General features: G+C 36.4%; 1 protein-coding gene and 1 long non-coding RNA gene across 3 annotated transcripts in view; one reads left to right on the plus strand and one right to left on the minus strand.

The window, feature by feature from the left end:
• Positions 1-4,489, minus strand: part of LOC105219911 (MPN domain-containing protein CG4751) — a 71,154-nt gene extending 66,665 nt beyond the window's left edge. For both annotated transcript variants that reach the window (XM_054227497.1, XM_054227496.1), the window contains exon 1: positions 4,256-4,489. In XM_054227497.1, coding sequence (XP_054083472.1) covers positions 4,256-4,337 — 82 coding nt within the window. In that variant the 5' untranslated portion in view covers positions 4,338-4,489. The remainder of the gene's footprint in view (positions 1-4,255) is intronic.
• A 6,065-nt stretch (positions 4,490-10,554) lies between these two features.
• On the plus strand, positions 10,555-11,485 carry LOC128920391 (uncharacterized). Its single transcript, XR_008470443.1, has 3 exons — positions 10,555-10,703; positions 10,755-10,898; positions 10,955-11,485. It is a non-coding gene; the product is annotated as an uncharacterized LOC128920391 (long non-coding RNA).
• The last annotated feature ends 9,279 nt before the right edge of the window (positions 11,486-20,764 follow it).

Consider the following 20,764-nt stretch of genomic DNA (forward strand, 5'->3'; position numbering starts at 1 on the left):
CGGACGGGATGCTCCCGGCCCAACTACAGCAATCCTAGAAGTTCACAACAGACTGGTTAGTAACAATGTTCAAAGACAGGCTGCAATTATATTATATTCCATCTTCACTACATAGAAATCAATGTAATTTACATCTCAAAAACAGGCAAGGGGTCACACACTAGGCCGAGACTATAGACCAATTAGTATTTCCCAGTTTCTTCTAAAAACTCTTGAAAGAATAAGATAAATATATTTTCAATCCAACATTTTTAATTCAGCACTAATCGGTGCACAGTATTGTAGGTTAGCCTGTCCCTAGGAAGGTTTTGACACACGTGAGCATGCAACATATAGTTGCCCATGAGAATAACTTGAATTCTTTAAATCTAAACCCAAATGAACATTATTTGGATTTGATACTACCGAACCTGATTTTTTCAACTTTTAGTAAATAATGTTGCTTCAATAACAATCCTGGTGGCTTCAATAATAATCTTTGATGACCAAACGTGCACCGTTGCATAATCGAGATGGATTCAAATCTGACAGAAAGAAGGGGTCCCAATCTATAATCAAAAATTATGTGACAGTTTCCCGATATGTCAAGAGAATTTAAAATTTAAAAATCAGTTTAAACTTTAATTTTCACCAACATCAATATTGTTTGATTTAAAAGACATTGCCACTGTACTTAATATAATAATTAAATCGTAATTAAATAACTAACGTGCACCGTTGCATAATCGAGATGGATTCAAATTTGACAGAAAGAAGGGGTCCCAATCTATAATCAAAAATTATGTGGAAGTTTCACTGATACATTTGCGATAACTTTGTTATATTCTGAAGTGCCTCAGTATTACACATGGAATGTGTATTCGAAAAAATTTCAAAGACGTAAACAAGGAACAGCAGTTCAAGGGCATCCTGGCATTTTCCAAACAGATGCAATTGGCAGAATATATACAGTACATCCAAACAATGTTGAGTGTTTTTATTTGAGATTGTTATCAGTTAACGTGAATGGCCCATCATTTCAAGAATTGAGAACAGTCAACGGACATTTGTGTGAAACATACCGTGAAGCATGCCAACTTTTGCATTTGTTGGAGGATGATGCTCATTGGGATTCAACACTTCATGATGCATCTATTTCGGCTCATCCTCAACAAATACGAATGCTGTTTGCCGTTATATTATCAACATGTATGCCATCAAATCCACTTGAATTATGGAACAAATATAAACATAATATTGCAGAAGATATTTTAATTCGTATTTTCATGCAAGAAATCCTGATTTGTTGATAACTTTGGAAATGTACAACGAAGCTTTGATAATAATTGAAGATATGTGTCTACGGATTGCAAATAAAACATTAGTACAATTGGGTATGACCGCACCAAATCGTGACATGCATGATCTATTTGATCGTGAATTGCAACGTGAGCAGGAATTCAATTCTAATGATTTGCGTTTATTTGTACAATCGAATATAACCAAAATGAATATTCAGCAAAAACATGTCTATGACAAAATCATGCAAGCCATTTCCAATAATGCAGGTGGGTTATATTTCTTGGATGCACCTGGTGGTACAGGTAAAACGTTCGTTATATCACTGATTTTAGCCACTATTCGATCGGAACAGAAAATTGCATTGGCACTTGCATCTTCGGGAATTGCTGCTACATTATTAGAAGGTGGTCGGACAGCACACTCTGCATTAAAATTGCCATTGAATGTACAGGTGATTGAAACTCCAACTTGCAATATTTCGAGAAATTCTGCTATGGCAAAAGTTCTGCGATTAACGTCAATTATTTTATGGGATGAGTGTACAATGGCGAATAAAAAATTACTAGAAGCATTTAATCGAACAATGCAAGATTTACGTGGTAACCAACAGCTTTTTGGTGGTGCTTTGATATTACTGTCAGGGGATTTTCGACAAACATTGCCTGTCATTCCTCGGTCAACTCCTGCTGATGAAATTAATGCCTGTTTGAAGTCATCAGTTCTTTGGAGATATGTACAAAAATTGACACTGAACATTAATATGCGTATTCACCTACAAAATGATCCAGCTGTCCATGAGTTTTCAAAACAATTGTTACAAATTGGAGATGGCAAAATACAAATCGACAGAACCAACGGATTGATCACTGTACCGAACAATTTTTGTACAATTACGAAATCGATAGATGAATTGATTGAATATGTTTTTCCAAATATTCTTCAAAATTACAGAAACCATGATTGGTTGAGAGAGCGCGCCATTTTAGCACCGAAGAACATTCATATCAATGCCATAAATTTTCAAATTCAAGCAAAACTCCCAGGCGTAGTCACAACATATAAATTAATTGACAGTGCTATGAATCAAGATGAGGCAATGAATTATCCAACTAAATTTTTAAATTCATTAGAATCGGCTGGTATGCCACCGCATTGCTTGAATCTGAAAGTGGGTTCTTTGATTTTATCATTGCGAAATATTAATCCACCAAAACTGTGTAATGGCACCAGATTTTCAGTGAAAAATTTATTGTCAAATTTGATTGAAGCTACGATCTTAACTGGTAAATCAAAAGGAGAAGTTTGTTTAATACCGCGTATCCCTATGATTCCAACTGATATGCCATTTGAATTCAAACGATTACAATATCCTGTGCGTTTATCATTTGCGATGTCCATCAACAAAGCTCAAGGGCAAACACTTAACGTTTGTGGTGTGAATTTGGAGGAATCATGTTTTTCACATGTCCAACTTTATGTTGCCTGTTCCAGAGTCGGTACCCCCAGCCGTTTGTTTATTCATGCTCAAAATGGAAAAACAAAAAATATTGATTATCCAAATGTTTTGGATAGCTAGCAAATAATTAAATATATATATATTTTTTTATAAATGAGTTTGACGTAGCGAAGCACGTACCGGGCCGCTATAAATATTATATGTATTCATTGTATTGCTTTCAAAAAATCATAAAGTTATGCTTATCTGTAACACCACATTCATTGATTGTTAGGCGGTACAAAGTTCGCCGGGTCAGCTAGTAATATTATAAATGCGAAAGTAACTCTGTCTGTCTGTTACTCTTTCACGCCTAACGGAATGGATTTTGATGAAATTTGGTATGGTGATAGATGATAACCTATAAATGGTCTTAGGCTATAAATAATCACAATATAATAACCATAAATGGATGATTGAATGACTTATTTTGGTGGTAAAAAACAAAGGTGTCAATGGTCTCAATGTGACAATTTAGAATTTCGTTCCAGGAGAATTGACACAGCTACAAACCATTATGACGTAGTCAATTATCCCACAGACTATTTAAAATTGCCTGAACTATCAACACTCACTTTGCAATTAGAATTAGTGGGAGTTGTCATAATGCTTCGTAACATAAATTAACCTCGACTTTGCAATAGAACAAGACTGACTGTGATTAAGGTAATCAATATCGTCATCGAAGCCAAGATTGAGCCAACTATGAAATTTGCTAATTTGTTACATACTCATTTCAATATACGATTAAAAAAAATTTACGTTTAACAAACTATGATGATTTACGCTTAATACAGATCCACAATAATGTATATCAATCAATATACCGGCTATAACGTTTTCTTCTTTATGTGTAAGATTTGTTTTACTATATTGGAAAATGTACTAATTTAGTGTATACCTTAGCCACAAAAACGTGTGGTCGGGTCTGCTAGTAATTTTTATAAAATAAACATGTAGAAACAATGTGATGAAGTGTATGTGTAAAATAAGTGATATATATATTGTGAAAATTCGAGGTAAAAGTAGTACTTTTTTCATCTTTAAATGCGAATATCTCGAAAACTATAAGTCAGCTGCAGCTATATATATATATATTCTTAATCTGGAGAACCTCCTCTTTCCAACGATACCCATTTTATTACCGGGATAGTATACTAAAGGCGACCCCTTTTTTATTTTGATTTATTTGAAATTTTTTTAAATATAGCCGAAGTGAATTCAGAACTCTTTAGGTTTATTGTTTTATTATTGGCTGATTAAAAAACGAGTTAGTTAAATCACTACTTGGAAGGATCTCCTCTATTCCCCCATACGCCGATTATATGAGTTTAATCCCACATTTCGCTCTTCTATTTGTTCCTTCAAATGATATGATAATTAGATGAACAAGATTAAAGTGAGATACATTTCTATTAGAAACCAATTTCAAAGGAAACATAGAATAATATATAAAACAAAAATGTATATAAACTTTACCATTATTTGGGGCCCTTTCTCCATCAAGTATGACAAACTCAGAACCCTTGGTATTCTGTCCATCATATTTGGAAATGTCCATTTTAATACTTCCACTATTTTTCGGCCATATACACTTTTAACTCCAGTAAACAATTTATATTAGAGATGTTAGCAAGAGGACATCTCGATTGTCTCCATGTTCCAATCGACAATAAATATTGCTGATCGTTGGCAATAGTTGTCTGGAAAATACAAAAAATCTAGCAAAGAACACATATGGGGTTTCTCTGGAAAAATAGCTACTTGAAAAAATAAGTTCTTTATTTTCTTTGGCAATTATATATCTTATAGTACATGTAAAACCTAAAATAAAACATATAGTTTTAGGTCTGTGTAACGCGGGGTTGCCATATTATAAGGGGCCAAAAATTTTTGTATAAAAATTTTCGAACCGCCATAACTTTAAAACTAATGAACAGATTTTAAAACACCATGCGACTTTTTTGTACAGAAATTCTCAAACTTTGAAACTGTATATCGTAAAAATTTTTAAAATTAATATTTCATAGCAAAAAATGAAAAAAAAATTTTTTTTGGAAATTTTAACAACTTATGCCCCCTTCGAATTTTTTCGAAAATATCTTAAAATGTTCCTTATTTCATCACCTTTTTACCCCCCAAAGGGAATTTTGGGACAGCAATATTTGTATGAGCTACAAATAAAAAACAACTCAGAACATGATGAAAAGTCATTGAATTAATCACTATTATTATCAGAATTTAGCGTACCCCAGAACCCACCAGACCCATTCGCTTCGCTTCCTTATCCAGGCGGGAAAAAAGCAGAACTAACGGCGCGGGTGTTGTTTCCAATGATATCGATATCATCGGCGTACGCCAGTAGCTGTACACTCTTGTAGAAGATTGTACCTTCTCTATTTAGCTCTGCAGCTCTTATAATTTTCTCCAGCATCAAGTTAAAGAAGTCGCACGATAGCGAGTCACCTTGTCTGAAACCTCGTTTGGTATCGAACGGCTCGGAGAGGTCCTTCCCGATCCTGACGGAGCTTTTGGTGTTGCTCAACGTCAACTTACACAGCCGTATTAGTTTTGCGGGGATACCAAATTCAGACATCGCGGCATAAAGGCAGCTCCTTTTCGTGCTGTCGAAAGCAGCTTTAAAGTCGACAAATAGATGGTGTGTGTCGATCCTTTTTTCACGGGTCTTCTCCAAGATTTGTCGCATGGTGAATATCTGGTCAGTTTTTGATTTTCCAGGTCTAAAGCCACACTGATAAGGTCCAATCAGTTTGTTGACGGTGGGCTTTAGTCTTTCACACAGTACGCTCGATAGAACCTTATACGCGATGTTAAGGAGGCTTATCCCACGATAGTTGGCGCAGATTGTGGGGTCTCCCTTTTTGTGGATTGGGCAGAGTACACTGAGATTCCAATCGTCGGGCATGCTTTCTTCCGACCATATTTCGCAAAGAAGCTGATGCATGCACCTTATCAGCTCTTCGCCGCCGTATTTGAATAGCTCGGCCGGCAATCCATCGGCCCCCGCCGCCTTGTTGTTCTTCAAGCGGGTAATTGCTATTCGAATTTCTTCACGGTCGGGCAATGGAACATCTGTTCCATCGTCGTCGATTGGGGAATCGGGTTCGCCATCTCCTGGTGTTGTACTTTCACTGCCATTCAGCAGGCTGGAGAAGTGTTCCCTCCACAAACACAGTATACTCTGGTCATCAACCACTAGATCACCGCTGGGGGTCCTACAGGAGTGTGCTCCGGTCTTGAAACCTTCAGTTAGTCGCCGGATCTTTTCGTAAAATTTTCGAGCATTACCCCTGTCGGCCAGCTTGTCAAGCTCTTCATACTCACGCATTTCTGCCTCTTTCTTTCTTTTTCTGCAAATGCGTCTCGCTTCCCTCTTCAGCTCCCTATATCTTTCCCATCCCGCTCGTGTTGCGGTCGATCGCAACATTGCGAGGTAGGCAGTCTGTTTTCTCTCCACTGCGAGACGACAATCCTCATCATACCAGCTGTTTTTTTGGCTTTTCCGAAAGCCAATGGTTTCGGTTGCAGCTGTACGTAAGGAGTTTGATATGCCGTCCCACAGCTCCCTTATACCGAGATGCTGATGAGTGCTCTCAGAGAGCAGGAGTGCAAGTCGAGTAGAAAATCGTTCGGCTGTCGGTTGTGATTGCAGCTTCCCGATGTCGAACCTTCCTTGTGTTTGTTGACGTGTGCGCTTTTCTACACAGAGGCGGGTGCGTATCTTAGCTGCTACAAGATAGTGGTCCGAGTCAATGTTGGGACCACGAAGCGTACGCACATCAAAAACACTGGAGACATGTCGTCCATCTATCACAACATGATCGATCTGGTTGCGAGTAATTCGATCCGGGGACAGCCAAGTAGCTTGATGGATTTTCTTATGCTGGAATCTAGTACTACAGATGACCATATTTCGGGCCCCGGCGAAGTCGATCAGCCTCAGACCGTTTGGTGATGTTTCGTCATGGAGGCTGAATTTTCCGACTGTTGTGCCAAACACACCTTCTTTACCCACCCTAGCGTTGAAATCGCCAAGCACGATTTTGACATCGTGGCGGGGGCAGCGCTCATAGGTACGTTCTAGGCGCTCATAGAAGGTATCTTTGATCACTTCGTCCTTCTCTTCCGTCGGGGCGTGGGCGCAAATCAGCGATATGTTGAAGAACCTCGCTTTGATGCGGATTGTGGCTAGACGTTCATCCACCGGAGTGAATGCCAGGACTCGACGACGGAGTCTCTCTTCCACCACGAATCCCACACCGAATTTGCGCTCCTTTATATGGCCGCTGTAGTAGATGTCACAAGGACCCACCTTCGTCCGTCCTTGTCCCGTCCATCGCATTTCTTGGATTGCGGTGATGTCAGCCTTTACTCTTACGAGGACATCAACCAGCTGGGCAGAGGCACCTTCCCAATTAAGGGTCCGGACATTCCAGGTGCATGCCCTTAAATCATAGTCCTTTATACGTTTGCCGTGGTCGTCATCAAAAGGGGGGTTTCTCATCCGAGGCCTGTGTTTCTTATTCACTGGTTATTCGTTTTTATGTGGTGGGTCCCAAGCCCTACGCACAACCGCATAAGCGGGATTCGCCTTCTCACTTTAGCTCGCTCCCAGACGGATGTCTGTTGGCTACCCAGAGGATACTTGGTCTAAGACCGGAAGTTGTGAGCTGCTTGAGCCACATGTAAAAGAATCGTTCCGGGCCACTCCCAAGTGAATGGCAGTCAGAAACTTTCCTCACTTACGTGAACTTCTACATATGACTCCATCCTCCATACAAAAAACTTTGACCCCTTATAATATGGCAACCCCGCATTACACATACCTAAAACCATATGTTTTATTTTAGGTTTTACATGTACTATAAGATATATAATTGCCAAAGAAAATAAAGAACTTTTTTTTCAAGTGGCTTTTTTTCCAGAGAATGCCCCATATTTTGGTAATATAATAGAAAAATTTTCAGTGTATCATATTGTAACGGATTTTCATATTAAATCGTTTACGCTGAAACTCTACCCAGAGTTCGATCACTGGATTGTCAACTAAAAGTCACACTTTAATGGCTATACACTTATCTTTAATTCTAAATTAAAGAACTAAACCCTTTATTACTCGTTATTCGAGTTTTCGACTTCTTACTTATAACTTTACTTTACTTGGCAACTCTCTAATTAAAACCAAGAATGATAGAAGACAAGATTACGACAGGCGTTTACAGTTAGCTTTTTTGGGTTTTGAGTTCCTGTTGAGTGACAACTTTCACGACCCCGAACACGCGAGCAAAACAAAACAATAAAACCAAAAAAAAAGAGCTGAAGTCATGGCTAGTGCTTAATTATTGTTTAAAATTCTAAGTGAAAAATTTATTAACTTGAAAAAGAAGTCCGCAATGGCGGAATTAAACAACAATAGTACAAAAAAGTCGTCTTAAAAGAATTTTTTTCTCTTTTCCAACCAACAAAAATGTTGGCATAATGGCGAACTTCTTGTAAGAAAACATATAATTTTAATTATAAATATGCATTATTATATTGGATCATTTTATAAATGAAGATTTTAAGAATTACGTTCATTATGATATTTTATCTGCACATTATTCAATTTGGTTCACTATGTTTCACATTTCCGCTTTCCATTTGACAATTCTTCTGTTGCCTATTCCCATTCGTGGGTCGTGAACGCTTCAGCCTGTCGTAATCTTGTCTTCTATCATTCTTGATTAGAACTGTGTCTCGCTGCCAGTCCGGCAGCCCTTATATAGCCGCTTGTTGGCAATATATCGCCACTCGAACATTCTGGCAACTACGAATATCGATGTCTGGATAAATCTGGCAAGTTATCGATTTCGATTGTCGATTTTAGTTTATTCTAGCATACATGTTCGTCACACTGCCGTCCACTTAAGTCTAATCGTCCCGATTATACACACTTCCAGAACCAAATGCTGCAAGCCGTTTTAGATTAACCTTTCAATTGTCTGTATGCGATACAATAAATCATTGATCCGTTTAACAACCTGGTACGGTCCTTCCCAACTACATTGAAATTTAGGAGACAATCCTTTCTTCCGTTGTGAGTTATATAACAACACCCAATCCCCTTCAAAAAATTGTTCAGAGTTCTTTGCCTTCTCGTATTTTGCCTTCATTTTATCGCTCATGATTTGTGTCCGCTGTCTCACCATATCATGAATTTCTCTCATTTCGTCTTCTAGGACACTGTTGGCTTTAAATCAATCGGTAACCGAAGATGATTACCGATGATTGTCCATCTTGGAGTCTGCCCCGCTTCTTCATGTACAGCAGACCGATAAGCCATCAGGAACCAGCTATATGGGTATCCCAATACTTTTGATACTTGTCTATCACTTTCCTTAGATGTTCTTCCAAAGTTCGATTGGAACGTTCTACCATACCATCGGATTGTGGATGTAAAGCGGTTGTACGAGTTTTCCGTATACCCAATTTGTGGCACATTTCCTGAATTATAGCTGATTCGAAATTCCTTCCTTGGTCAGAATGTAATTCTATTGGAACACCATACCTCGTTACCCAATTGTTGATGCATACATCTGCTACTGTTTCAGCTTCTTGATTGGAAAGTGGGTTTACTTCTGGCCATTTGCTGAAATAATCCATGACTACCAAAACGTATTTGTTATCTAATTTACTGGTGGGAAATGGACCAACTACATCCATGGCAATTCGCTCAAATGGCACACCCGAATTGTACTGCTTCATCTGGCCATGACTCCCGGATTTCGGTCCTTTAGCTTTAATGCACTCAGCACAATTAGCTATCCATTCAGTGACTGATTGCCGACAACCAACATAATAAAATCTTTGCTTTAGTTTTTCCAAGATTTTTGTGATTCCCATGTGCCACCCACGTGGGCCGTTATGCATCTCCTTGAGAACATTAGGAATTCCGACTTTCGGAACGATTATAAGAGCTCGGGAACTAAAAATGCTCACCCACAAAAGTGCCCAACGCGCCATAAGAAGTTTTCACTTCAAAAAAAAACAATACTTAAAACTTTTGAGAAATTGTATATTATAAAAATTTAATAATTAATACTTTATATGTAAAATATGTAAATTTTGTCAATGTATAAATGATAGCCGAAAAATCGTTTGTAAAAATTAAATTTTACTTGGTACTGAAATGCTAATATTTCAAAATTAATCTATAATAATTATTGAAAAAATAAAATAAAATACTAATTTATAAATGTCAATACCTCAAACAATTAAATAAATAAAAATAAAACAATTTAAATTTTTCATTTTTAAACGAAAAAGTAGGTGACCTAGAGAATGAAAACATGGAGACCAATGAACCAAATTTAAGTAACGAAACGGTGACCCAACATTTACTTTCTGTGACTAATAGCCTAAACAGATGGCAGCGCTAATTTGCATTAGCGGCGTTGATTTGCTTTAACTCGCGCATTAATTCATTTTAAAGCAAATTAGTAATGCACAAAAATTTCGTGTATTTAGCTGAATTTACCACATTTGAGCTGGTAATGCTGCCCAAAAATGGCCGATTTTTGCTATTGTGAATGTTAATTGATAGAAAGAAGAAGAAGAAAACGTCAACAAATGATAGAAAGGAAAGCGTTAGAGGTAATAAGTTTTTAAATTTCTATTTAAATTATGTGCAAGTTTATTGACAAAATCAAATTTTAATATTTTAGAAGATTGCAGAAAATAAGCAGCGAATGTTTTGGACGACCAATGATGAATGCGTTTTGATTGACTTGTGGCGTGAGCGGGCCGTTGATTTAAGACGTGCCAAGCGCAATTTACATATATATGCGGATATATGTGTGCAAATGGCACATAAATTTACGCCGAAGGAAGTCCATATTAAAATTAGAAACTTAACACAAAGACACAGGTATACTTATATACAAAATTTTTAACATTATTAACCTTTGTTAAATTGTAGAAAAGAAAAGAAGAAAACTGGCCCATCGAGGGGCAGCCCATCGTCGTGGAAATATTTTGATGCGGAAATATCTGTGCAAATGGCACATAAATTTACGCCAAAGGAAGTACATATTTAAATTAGAAACTTAACACAAAGATACAGGTATACTATGCTAATATACAACATTTTTAACATTATTAACCTTTGTGAAATTGTAGAGAAGAAAAGAAGAAAACCGGCCCATCGGGGGGCAGCCCACCACCGACGTGGAAATATTTTGATGCGGTGCATCAAATCATCGGACTGACTGCAGCCAATAATGCAGAAATTTATGAATCATTAACTGTGGTAAGCTTAAATTTCATCTTTTTATTAAACAACAATTAAAACAATGTTTTCTTTAGGACATATCGTCATCAACATTGCTGCTGTTACTGCCATCTGTACCTGCAGCATCACCAGTACCGGTGTCGGCAGTAATACCATCGGCCATCTCGCCATTGTTGTCGCCACTGGATACCTCATCCACATCCATGAGTACTTCTATATAGAGGAATTATATGGGTGAATTGGAGAAAGTGGCAAAACAACAACATGAATTGCTGAAGGTAGTGGTGGAAGATGGAAGAGATATAAAAGAAATGATTATTAATTGTATTGCAGAACATTGCAATAGTTCTACAAAGGAGTTTATAAGTATTTTTAATAGTTTGTTGGAAAAATGTAAATATTATATTTATTTTGTATACATATTAGTAGTTATTTACCTTATAATAATAAAAATGTGTTTGAACTAAATGTTAATTTAAAAAGGAAATATTAAATATTTAAAATGAACTGAAATGAATTAAAATGTAATGTATTTAATTGAATTTATTAATAATAAAACTGAATTTAAAAAAGAAATTTGAAATGAAAAAATAAAATGCTACAGCGGAAAGTAACGTAATTTGTACCGTTTTGAAATCTCATTTCTATGGCATTCCAAACCGCTGTCGCTGTTTGGTCATTTTCTCCTAAACTTGTTGTGTGATTGGGTTGATGTCTTCTTTCATCTTCTGCTTCTTCTTGTATCCATGCGGGAAAAACTTCATCGTTCTCTATCTTTAGAAAATTATGCAAAATGCAACATGCTCTAATTATTATTATTTTTTTTTTATACTCTCGCAACAAAAGTTGGAAGGTTGCTTTCGAAAATGAGCAAAATCGGTCCACAGCCACGCCCACAAAATGGCGTAAACCAAAAACACATAAGGTGCCATAACTAAGCTATAAACAGAGCTATGGAAATAAAATTTGGTATGAAGGATCGCACTATGAAGGGGCATATTTGGATATAATTTTTTTGGGGAAGTGGGCGTGACCCCGCCCCCTACTAAGTTTTTTGTACATATTTCGAAAACCAATAGAGCTATATAAACCAAACTTTCTGCAGTGGTTGTTTTTAGCCACTTCCTAATACAGTCCAAAAATGAAAGAAATCGGAAAATAACCACGCCCACTTCCCATACAAAAGTTAGGTTGAAAATTACTAAAAGTGGGTTAACTCACTAACGAAAAACGCCAGAAACACTAAATTTCACATAAGAAATGGCAGATGGAAGCTGCACTCTGATTTTTTTACAAAATGGAAAATGGGCGTGGCGTCGCCCACTTATGGGTCAAATACCATATCTTAGGGTCTACTCGACCGATTTCAATGAAACTTGGCTTGTAATAGTTTCCTTACATCCCAATGATTTGTTGTGAAAAAAGGCCAAATCGCTTCACAACCACGCCTACTTCCTATATACCAGAACTTTGAAGACAATCTGAATCGTTTACTTTACAATATATAAAGTAAGCACTAGTGAAAATATCGGTGAAGAACTTTGCCCAAATCTATGTTAATAGTGTGGCAGCCCCATTCCAAAAAACGCCGAAATCGGACCATAGGTTTTTAAGGCCCCAAATATCGAACATGAGGACCTCGGTGCTTCTAACCTAATATTATGGTTTCCAACTTTCAATGGATTTTATACAATATATATGACGAATATGTGGGTCAAATTGTTTTTTATATAATATAAATAACGTTAAATAAATAAATTGCGAAGGTATAAAATGTTCGGTTACACCCGAACTTAGCCCTTCCTTACTTGTTTAATTCTAATTATTATATTAACATTTTTAGGAGCAACTTGCAAGCCTCTTTCAACTTTACGGAAGAGCGCTTTAAGTTAAACAAAGGCATTTTTGGCGACATTTGAACAGTCGATAATTAAAGTGCTTTTCAACAGGCAATTGATTAACCCCATATGGATATGGTTTCATCATTCGATGTGATAAACGAAAAGCTGAGTCGCCAATAAGAAGCACAGGTACATTGATGCCTTCAATTATTTCGTTATTTTCCTTAAAAATACGAGCGTGTTCATGTAATTTCTTAAGTGAACTATTCTCAAATATGTACGAGTCATTATTTCTCCCAGTGGATCCTATGTTTATGTACGTGAACTTTGATATGCAAGTTATAAAATATGTAAACACATGTGTATGAGAATCAATACACTCACAAATTTACCTGTGATCACAGCTTGCCAACAAAATGACTGAATACCAGCCGTCAATTTGAAACCTTCTACAATTCTTCTTAATTCTTGCGGATGTGGCGGGTATGAATTAATGCAATCCGCAAGAGTACCACATACTTCATGACAAAAATCGATAACAATTTCACCAACTGTGCTGCTCCCAACGCCAAACAAACTAGCAACAGTCCTATACTCCACTGCCGAACGATAAAGAAAAGAGCTACTCTTTTTTCAAGTGGGATACAGCGCCTCATGTTGCTATCCATTTTTCCAATACTCTTTACCTTTTCGCACATATTCTTGAATTCCCTTCTATCTTGCCGAAAACTTTCTTTGGACCTTGAGTCATCCATGGTTGGGACATCGTGCTCCCAAAATATACCACCTCGACCCTTAAAATAAGCAATTTTTGATTTCAATCCCGAATAGAAATAACTATTTACTTACGAATTTCCAAATATGTCGATGGTGCGACTGAGCGATTACAAGTCCAGCTTGTATGATTTCGTTTAAATCTACTATTGACGCATTCTAAAGGGCATTATTGTCGGACCTCGACATATATGTACGTAGTCGAACGCATCGTTACGCTTTCGCGTTCCCATCCACAAGATATGTAGCTTCAGCTTTACCCGCTTAATCTCCTCCATGTTTATTCATTGGAGAATGCGTATATGGCGAAATTTTTTTAGACAGATCAAACACGCGCTTGTGTCGTGTATTGCATATCAAAGTCATCAGAATCTTATCAGTTCTTGCCCTGATATCCTCATTTTCGAAGAAATCGTTAAGATGTGGGTGTAGGTTTAAAACACGGTGATTTCCTTTCTTACAAGACGGTACAAGCACATCCAAGAGCAAACTGAAAGAGTTCACCCGGACAATAAATTATATGTCAGTCTAATTGAATAAGAACCCTAGAGTTATCATAACAGTTGTATCAAAATTTTCTTTATTTAGCTTTGTTAATGCTTACATGCATTCGATATCTACAACCTATATAAGTAACCATTATCTATAGGAAAACAGTTCCAGTGAAACCGTATATACGGATATAAGTAAACCATAGATAAATCACACCAGGGAGGGGCATATTTGATTGTACACACACACCCACAAGGTTATGTTGAAAATTACTAAAAGAGAAAGATTAGTGAGTTACTAATGAAAATCATCTAAAACACTAAATTTTACAGAAGAAATGAAATTCGGTGCTTGATATTTTTTCGACATCCTGATATTACCAATGCAAAATGGTCGAAATCGGTTCACAACCATGCCTACTTCCCATATAATACAATTTTGAATTCAATTTGATTCGTTCAATTTATAATATAATACATCGGGAACCAAGGAAGATAGCGGAATAAAACTTTACACAAATAATGTATAGGGTATAAAATAAATTTGAACTTTCCTAACTCGAATCGCCATAATCCACAAAAGTACTTTGAGTTACGAAAGGTAATTTGTATGAAATCTGACTTCTATTGCCCATTCAAGAGCTCGAGTTAGGGAGAACTTCGAGTTATAGACGTTTGAGTTATGTAAGTTTAACTGTACCTTGGTGGTCAAAATTAGTAAAATCGATTCAGGAATTACCTCAGCTCTCATATACAACATATGACGGGTTTCGTTATTCTGCTGGACTTTATGACATTGGCACCCGAACTTAGCCCTTCCTTACTTGTTTCTACTTTGTGTTTCTGGTAATATTTGTTAATGAGTGAATGACCTTTTTTCAGTTTTCAACATAATCTTTGTATTCGACACACATTTTAATACAATGCCCCCTTTCCAAAATAAAAATACATCCATTTTCGGCTGACGTAATTTTATAGGCGTGGCTGTGGTCCGATTTCGAACTTCTGCAATACCAGTCATGGTGCCAAGAAGAACATGTACCAAATTTCATTGAGTGTCTTAATTTTTATTCAAGTTATCGCTTGCATGGACCGACAGTCAGACACAGAAACATTCGGAATTCAACTTTTATCGTCATCGTGATCCCTGTGGTATATATTAATTATTTGTATATACAATTTGTTCAATTAAAATAATCTCGTTTAAATGAACAGTTTGTTCAATTACAGGAATCACGCTTATTTGGAGCATTTGGTGAATTAATCGATTACGTGGGAATCAAAATTTGAAAGTTTTTTGTCTTATTAAATAGCACAATATTAAAATATTATCCAAAAATATGAAATCGATATGATTAAAATTTCAAGAAAGTAAAACTTTAAATGGATTTATCTCAAAACTCGAATTTTGAAGTCAGTGGACACGATTTCTTGAAAAGTTACGAAGCGATTCTGTTGAAAAATTTCCACACATCTTTATTACAACTATTTTTCGAGTCAATATATGGCGAAAATTTGACCACCAAAGTTAGTTTTATTGTTCAAAATCTATCAAGAATTCCAATAATGAGTTATCATGTCCACGGCAAGAACCTCTTTTTTTACACTTTATGGAAGACGAGGTACAAACGGCTAAGCTACTACTGTTTAAATATGTATCTTTAATATGCTGAATGAAATATATGATTGTATAAATTAAAATAAAACTTTTAAATATACTTATGTTTTCAACCTCTTAAACCCACCTAACCGCATAAAGGAAACTACATATATATGTACTTACATAGGTATCTATGAATCTATTTATGTACATATCGCTCATTTACTCATAAGTCAAATGTGTCGTTTTTGCTGAAAAAAGCAATATAAAACCGAGTGGGGTTGCACTCCGGGAGTGCAAGCAGAAGTGAAAACTTAAACTTATGGCTCGTTGAGCACTGTTTTGGGTGAGCATTTTTAGGTGCGCTCGCGACATGAGAAATTGTACATAAAAAAATCAAGTTTATCAAAGCATTGTGGGCACTTTTTGAATGGACATGAAGTATAATAACGTAGAAACTATATTCGAAGTGGCTAAATGAGTCTCAACAACACAACACGCACAACACAACACAACTAATCACCCTGGACACACCCCATTTCCACATGAAAGTACACATCACTAACACGCTACATTCACCACGCTCACCACATCACCACTTACCATCCACATCATACAACACTCAAGAGCGCGCTACACATCAATACTACACACCGATACACCACTACACACACATACATCAGCACGATAACAGCACGAACGAGGACACCACACCGGCCACATAATTTAATACAAAAAGGATCGCATAGGCGATCTCCCCCTCTTTTTTTTCGATACGCCGTCGAGTACAAGTCGTCACGTGACATCGTTTTGAATTATATTTGAATTATCCCTCCTAATAATTATATCATTTGAGAATTAATTTAAATCCGTTAATAAAACTATAAGTTTGATCAAGTAAGAATCTATTCGGGAAGTGGATATTTGTTTTATTTGGGAACAGGTGTGAGTGTATAACCAAAAGGTGAGTGCGGTCAATAAACCGTCTATGGTCCTTCGAGCCTCAAAGACAGGCACTATTGGAAAAAAACAGGAAAAAATTAATATTACAATTAAATAAAAAGTGACAAAATTATGCTCATGGTGGTCATGCACAAAAACCAAGTGAAATAGTGTCATACACGAATAAAGTGAACATAGCAAAGAAACAGTGACGAAACAGGTGCAGTGTTAGAAACAAAAAAAAAAAAAAAATCGGGCGCGAGACAAAATAAAAGCAAAAACAAAAAATCGGGCGCGAGACAAAATAAAAGCAAAAACAAAAAAGCGGGCGCGAGACAAAATAAAAGCAAAAACAAACAAGCGGGCGCGACACAAAACCACATTAACACACAGGCACACTGGAACATCACCCACAAAGGCAGGAGAAACGAGCAACAAAAAGGCAAAGAGGAATAACAAAAACAGGCAAACTGACATAAATATACCCCCCAAACAAAAACCCACTTGAGGCGGAACAAAGTGAGTCCTATTGATTCCTCTTATTGATTTAATTTCAAAAAATATCCATATGTTTGTAAACTGATATATGCAAAAAAGCAAAAACAACAAGAAAAATTAACCGTTTATACATTATATGAAAACGGTCAACAAACTTTTCCAATTACGGTTTTAGATATATATAAAAAAAAAAATACAAAAAAAATAATAAGTCCCACTGGCAACACTTCACGGCAAGAAGGGATCTTCTGTTGCAGTAAGCAGTATTGGATGGAATACATACACAAAAGGAAGTGAAGAACAAAAAAAAACAAAAAAAAAAAAAAAGAGAGAGAATGAGAACTCACCTAAAGCCAGAGGAAAAGTAACATCATAGAGACACACATACGTATATTTAATACATATATATATATACATACATATACTTACATTCTTCATGCATATTTAATTTATTAATATCTATATTTGCTTAATATAACTTTCTGGCAAATTTTATTTATTAACATACATACCCGCTTTAAATACCTTTATACACAATTCTTTAAATTCACATACTGTAGTTACAACATAATTACATTCACCATAATATCAAAATATACAAGTACAGTGGTGAAAACCCTGCACTCTGTCAAATCCTTTTTGAAATTTGATTCTTTCTACAATAGCCTATGGGTACACAAGAACGAAAAACATAAATACATATACTTAAGTGTGGAAGACAAATTACCTGCACATTATCGTTTTTCGTTTTCGCGCTCTTCTTATAACGCAAACATTCGAACATTTATACATACATTGGGCATACACTCTGCCTATGTTTCGGTACCCTACATTCATACATAGGGTACATTTAAATAATTATAAATCCTAAAACAATTTCAGTTTTGAAAATCATATTTTATCCATCAAAAAACAATAAACGTTGAAAGATAATTAAATTGCGGTTACAAAATTTTAAGTTAATAAAATAAAAATCGGTTCAATAAAATTTTTTCGCGCAATAACCTTTACGTACATATATTTACATACATAAATATTCAAAGTCCTTATTGGCGAATTTCACATAGTTCCCCTTGTTCTTTGTCAAACAAAAACAAACAGGACAACGAACAACCTATAGAGCATTATTATATGCACATACATAAGCACATATCGTGCACACATATGTACAAAGGGTATTGACCCCTATAATCACGAGTGCGCTCACATACAAGGGCATACGGATAATTCCATACTAAATAATTATTGCAATACAAAAATCGCAAGCGAAACGCGAAAATAAAAACGACAAACGCGACTTTGAGTAATTTTTCGGAAATAAAACTCTTATTTATTTAAAAGAGTTTTCGGTTACCATAAAAAAAAGAAAATATACATATATTTTATTAACTTTCATTGTCTAAATGAACTTAGATTCAAAGGAATCTAAAGCGACCCAATTTTTAAAAATTTCTAAAATGATTTCAGACGATAAGAGTCCAGGTGCACCTGCAGAAGCTACACGCTCTAAGCAGGGGAAACAACAAAAGAGGGGGAAAGACATATTATACACTAAATTTATTTCTGAGAGTGACAGTCTAATTAGATACTGCACCCGATTTACTTCTTCGCCGATGCAAGATAATTCTGAATCGGCATTAGAAATAAAAGGTCAAACAATCGAAAATTTTTGGGCACGTCTCCAAGCTGTATATGACTTAATCGTAGAAACTGATGATTCAGATCTACCAGAAAATTTTAAATCTTCGGCTTACGCCAAATTTGAAAACTGTTTAGACCAGTATGTAGACACAAAAATTGTGATCTCAGATCAATTAAAACTTTTGAAGTCAATCGCGCCTACTCCCCAATCGAGAGTAGAGCTGGCACAAATAAAACCCCAAGAAAATAATTCAGACATTTATCTCCAAGTGCCAGCATGCGATACGGAAATATTTCACGGATGTTATGATCAATGGCCGTCCTTCCGGGACATGTTCACAGCTCTCTTTATAAATCATCCTAGACTCGCAGATGCACAAAAACTATACCACCTAAGGTATAAAACACAAGGGGAAGCAGGCATGATCGTCAAGCAATTCGGCTTAAACGGCGAAAGTTTTAAGCTGGCTTGGCAAGCACTAGTCGAAAGATACGAAAAAAAAGGGTAATGATAGAAAATCCTATTAAAACTATACTACATTACCCTAAAATCAAACAAGAAACTAGCCATGAATTTCAAAAGTTTTACTCGACAGTGACAAATTGCCTATCAGTATTACAAACACAAAATGCTCCCGTAGAATATTGGGACCATATGATAGTAACTATTTGCGCAGAAAAACTCCCTGATGCTACGTTACTACGATGGGAACAGTCACTAGACGACAGAAGAGTGATGCCCACATGGGAGCAAATGAAAAAATTCCTCGCTGCTCAGTACGAGATAGCTGAGCGAATGGGCAGCCAAAATATGAATGTAACTAGTCTTCTAAATGAGTCGAGGAAAAACTTGCTTAAACCTCAAGCCAGCAAACATATCCAATACAATACACACGTGAATAAAAGTCACTCCTTCGTGTCAAACCAAGCCAACAAATGGCAAACAGTATGTGAAATGTGTAAGGGGGGTCATAAAATAAAATCTTGCGAGAAATTTAAGAAATTAAATATAAACGAAAGGAACAACTTTGTCAGGTCAAAAAGACTCTGTACAAACTGCTTGTCCCACGCACACAATCTTAATAATTGCGAAAGCAAATTTAATTGCGTATATTGTCATAAAAGACATCATTCCATGTTACACTACAACATGTCCCCCATTACACCTCAAAGCAGCGCTTATATAAAAAGAGCCACGGGTTTAGTTGCAACAGCAACTCCCGAAATACAAAAACCTGAAATTGGCCAAGAGCCATGTTGCTCAAAGACGCAAAAGACACAAACGCTACACAGCGAAATTCAAAGCAAGGTACTACTACCAACAGCAGTTGTCTCCATCGAACACAGAGGAGAACTATTTAAACTTAGAGCCTTAATAGGCCAAGGATCACAACGATCATTCATAGCGTCTAAGGCACAAACAAAACTAAAACTGCCAACTAAGCAAGCTAAATTTGAAATTACGGGAATGGGCGGAAGAGTAATACAAAGCTCTAATAAAATATGCCCTATTACCCTAATTTCGCCCCAAGCGGATAAGCGCATTCAAGCAGATGCTATTGTCTTACCGCAATTAACAAACATGCTTCCAAGCTATCAAATAAATAGCAAGCATTGGGATAAGGTTTCACACCTAACTCTAGCAGATCCCAACTACAACACCCCAGCTCAAATAGACATTCTACTAGGCAGCGACCTTATACCGCAAATTATACTAGAAGGGGTTGAAAAAATCTCAAACACCCTTCTAGCTCAAAATACTATATTCGGTTGGATACTAAGTGGACCAGCTATTGAAACAGTTAACACCTTGACAACTGAAGTTGAGGAAATATCCAATGAATGCCTTAATACACAATTAAGGAAATTTTGGGAGTTAGAAGAACTCCCTCCCATATCGATTACAACACC

Source organism: Zeugodacus cucurbitae, chromosome 3 (genome assembly GCF_028554725.1).
Source record: "Zeugodacus cucurbitae isolate PBARC_wt_2022May chromosome 3, idZeuCucr1.2, whole genome shotgun sequence".
NCBI classification, from domain to species: Eukaryota; Metazoa; Arthropoda; class Insecta; order Diptera; family Tephritidae; genus Zeugodacus; species Zeugodacus cucurbitae.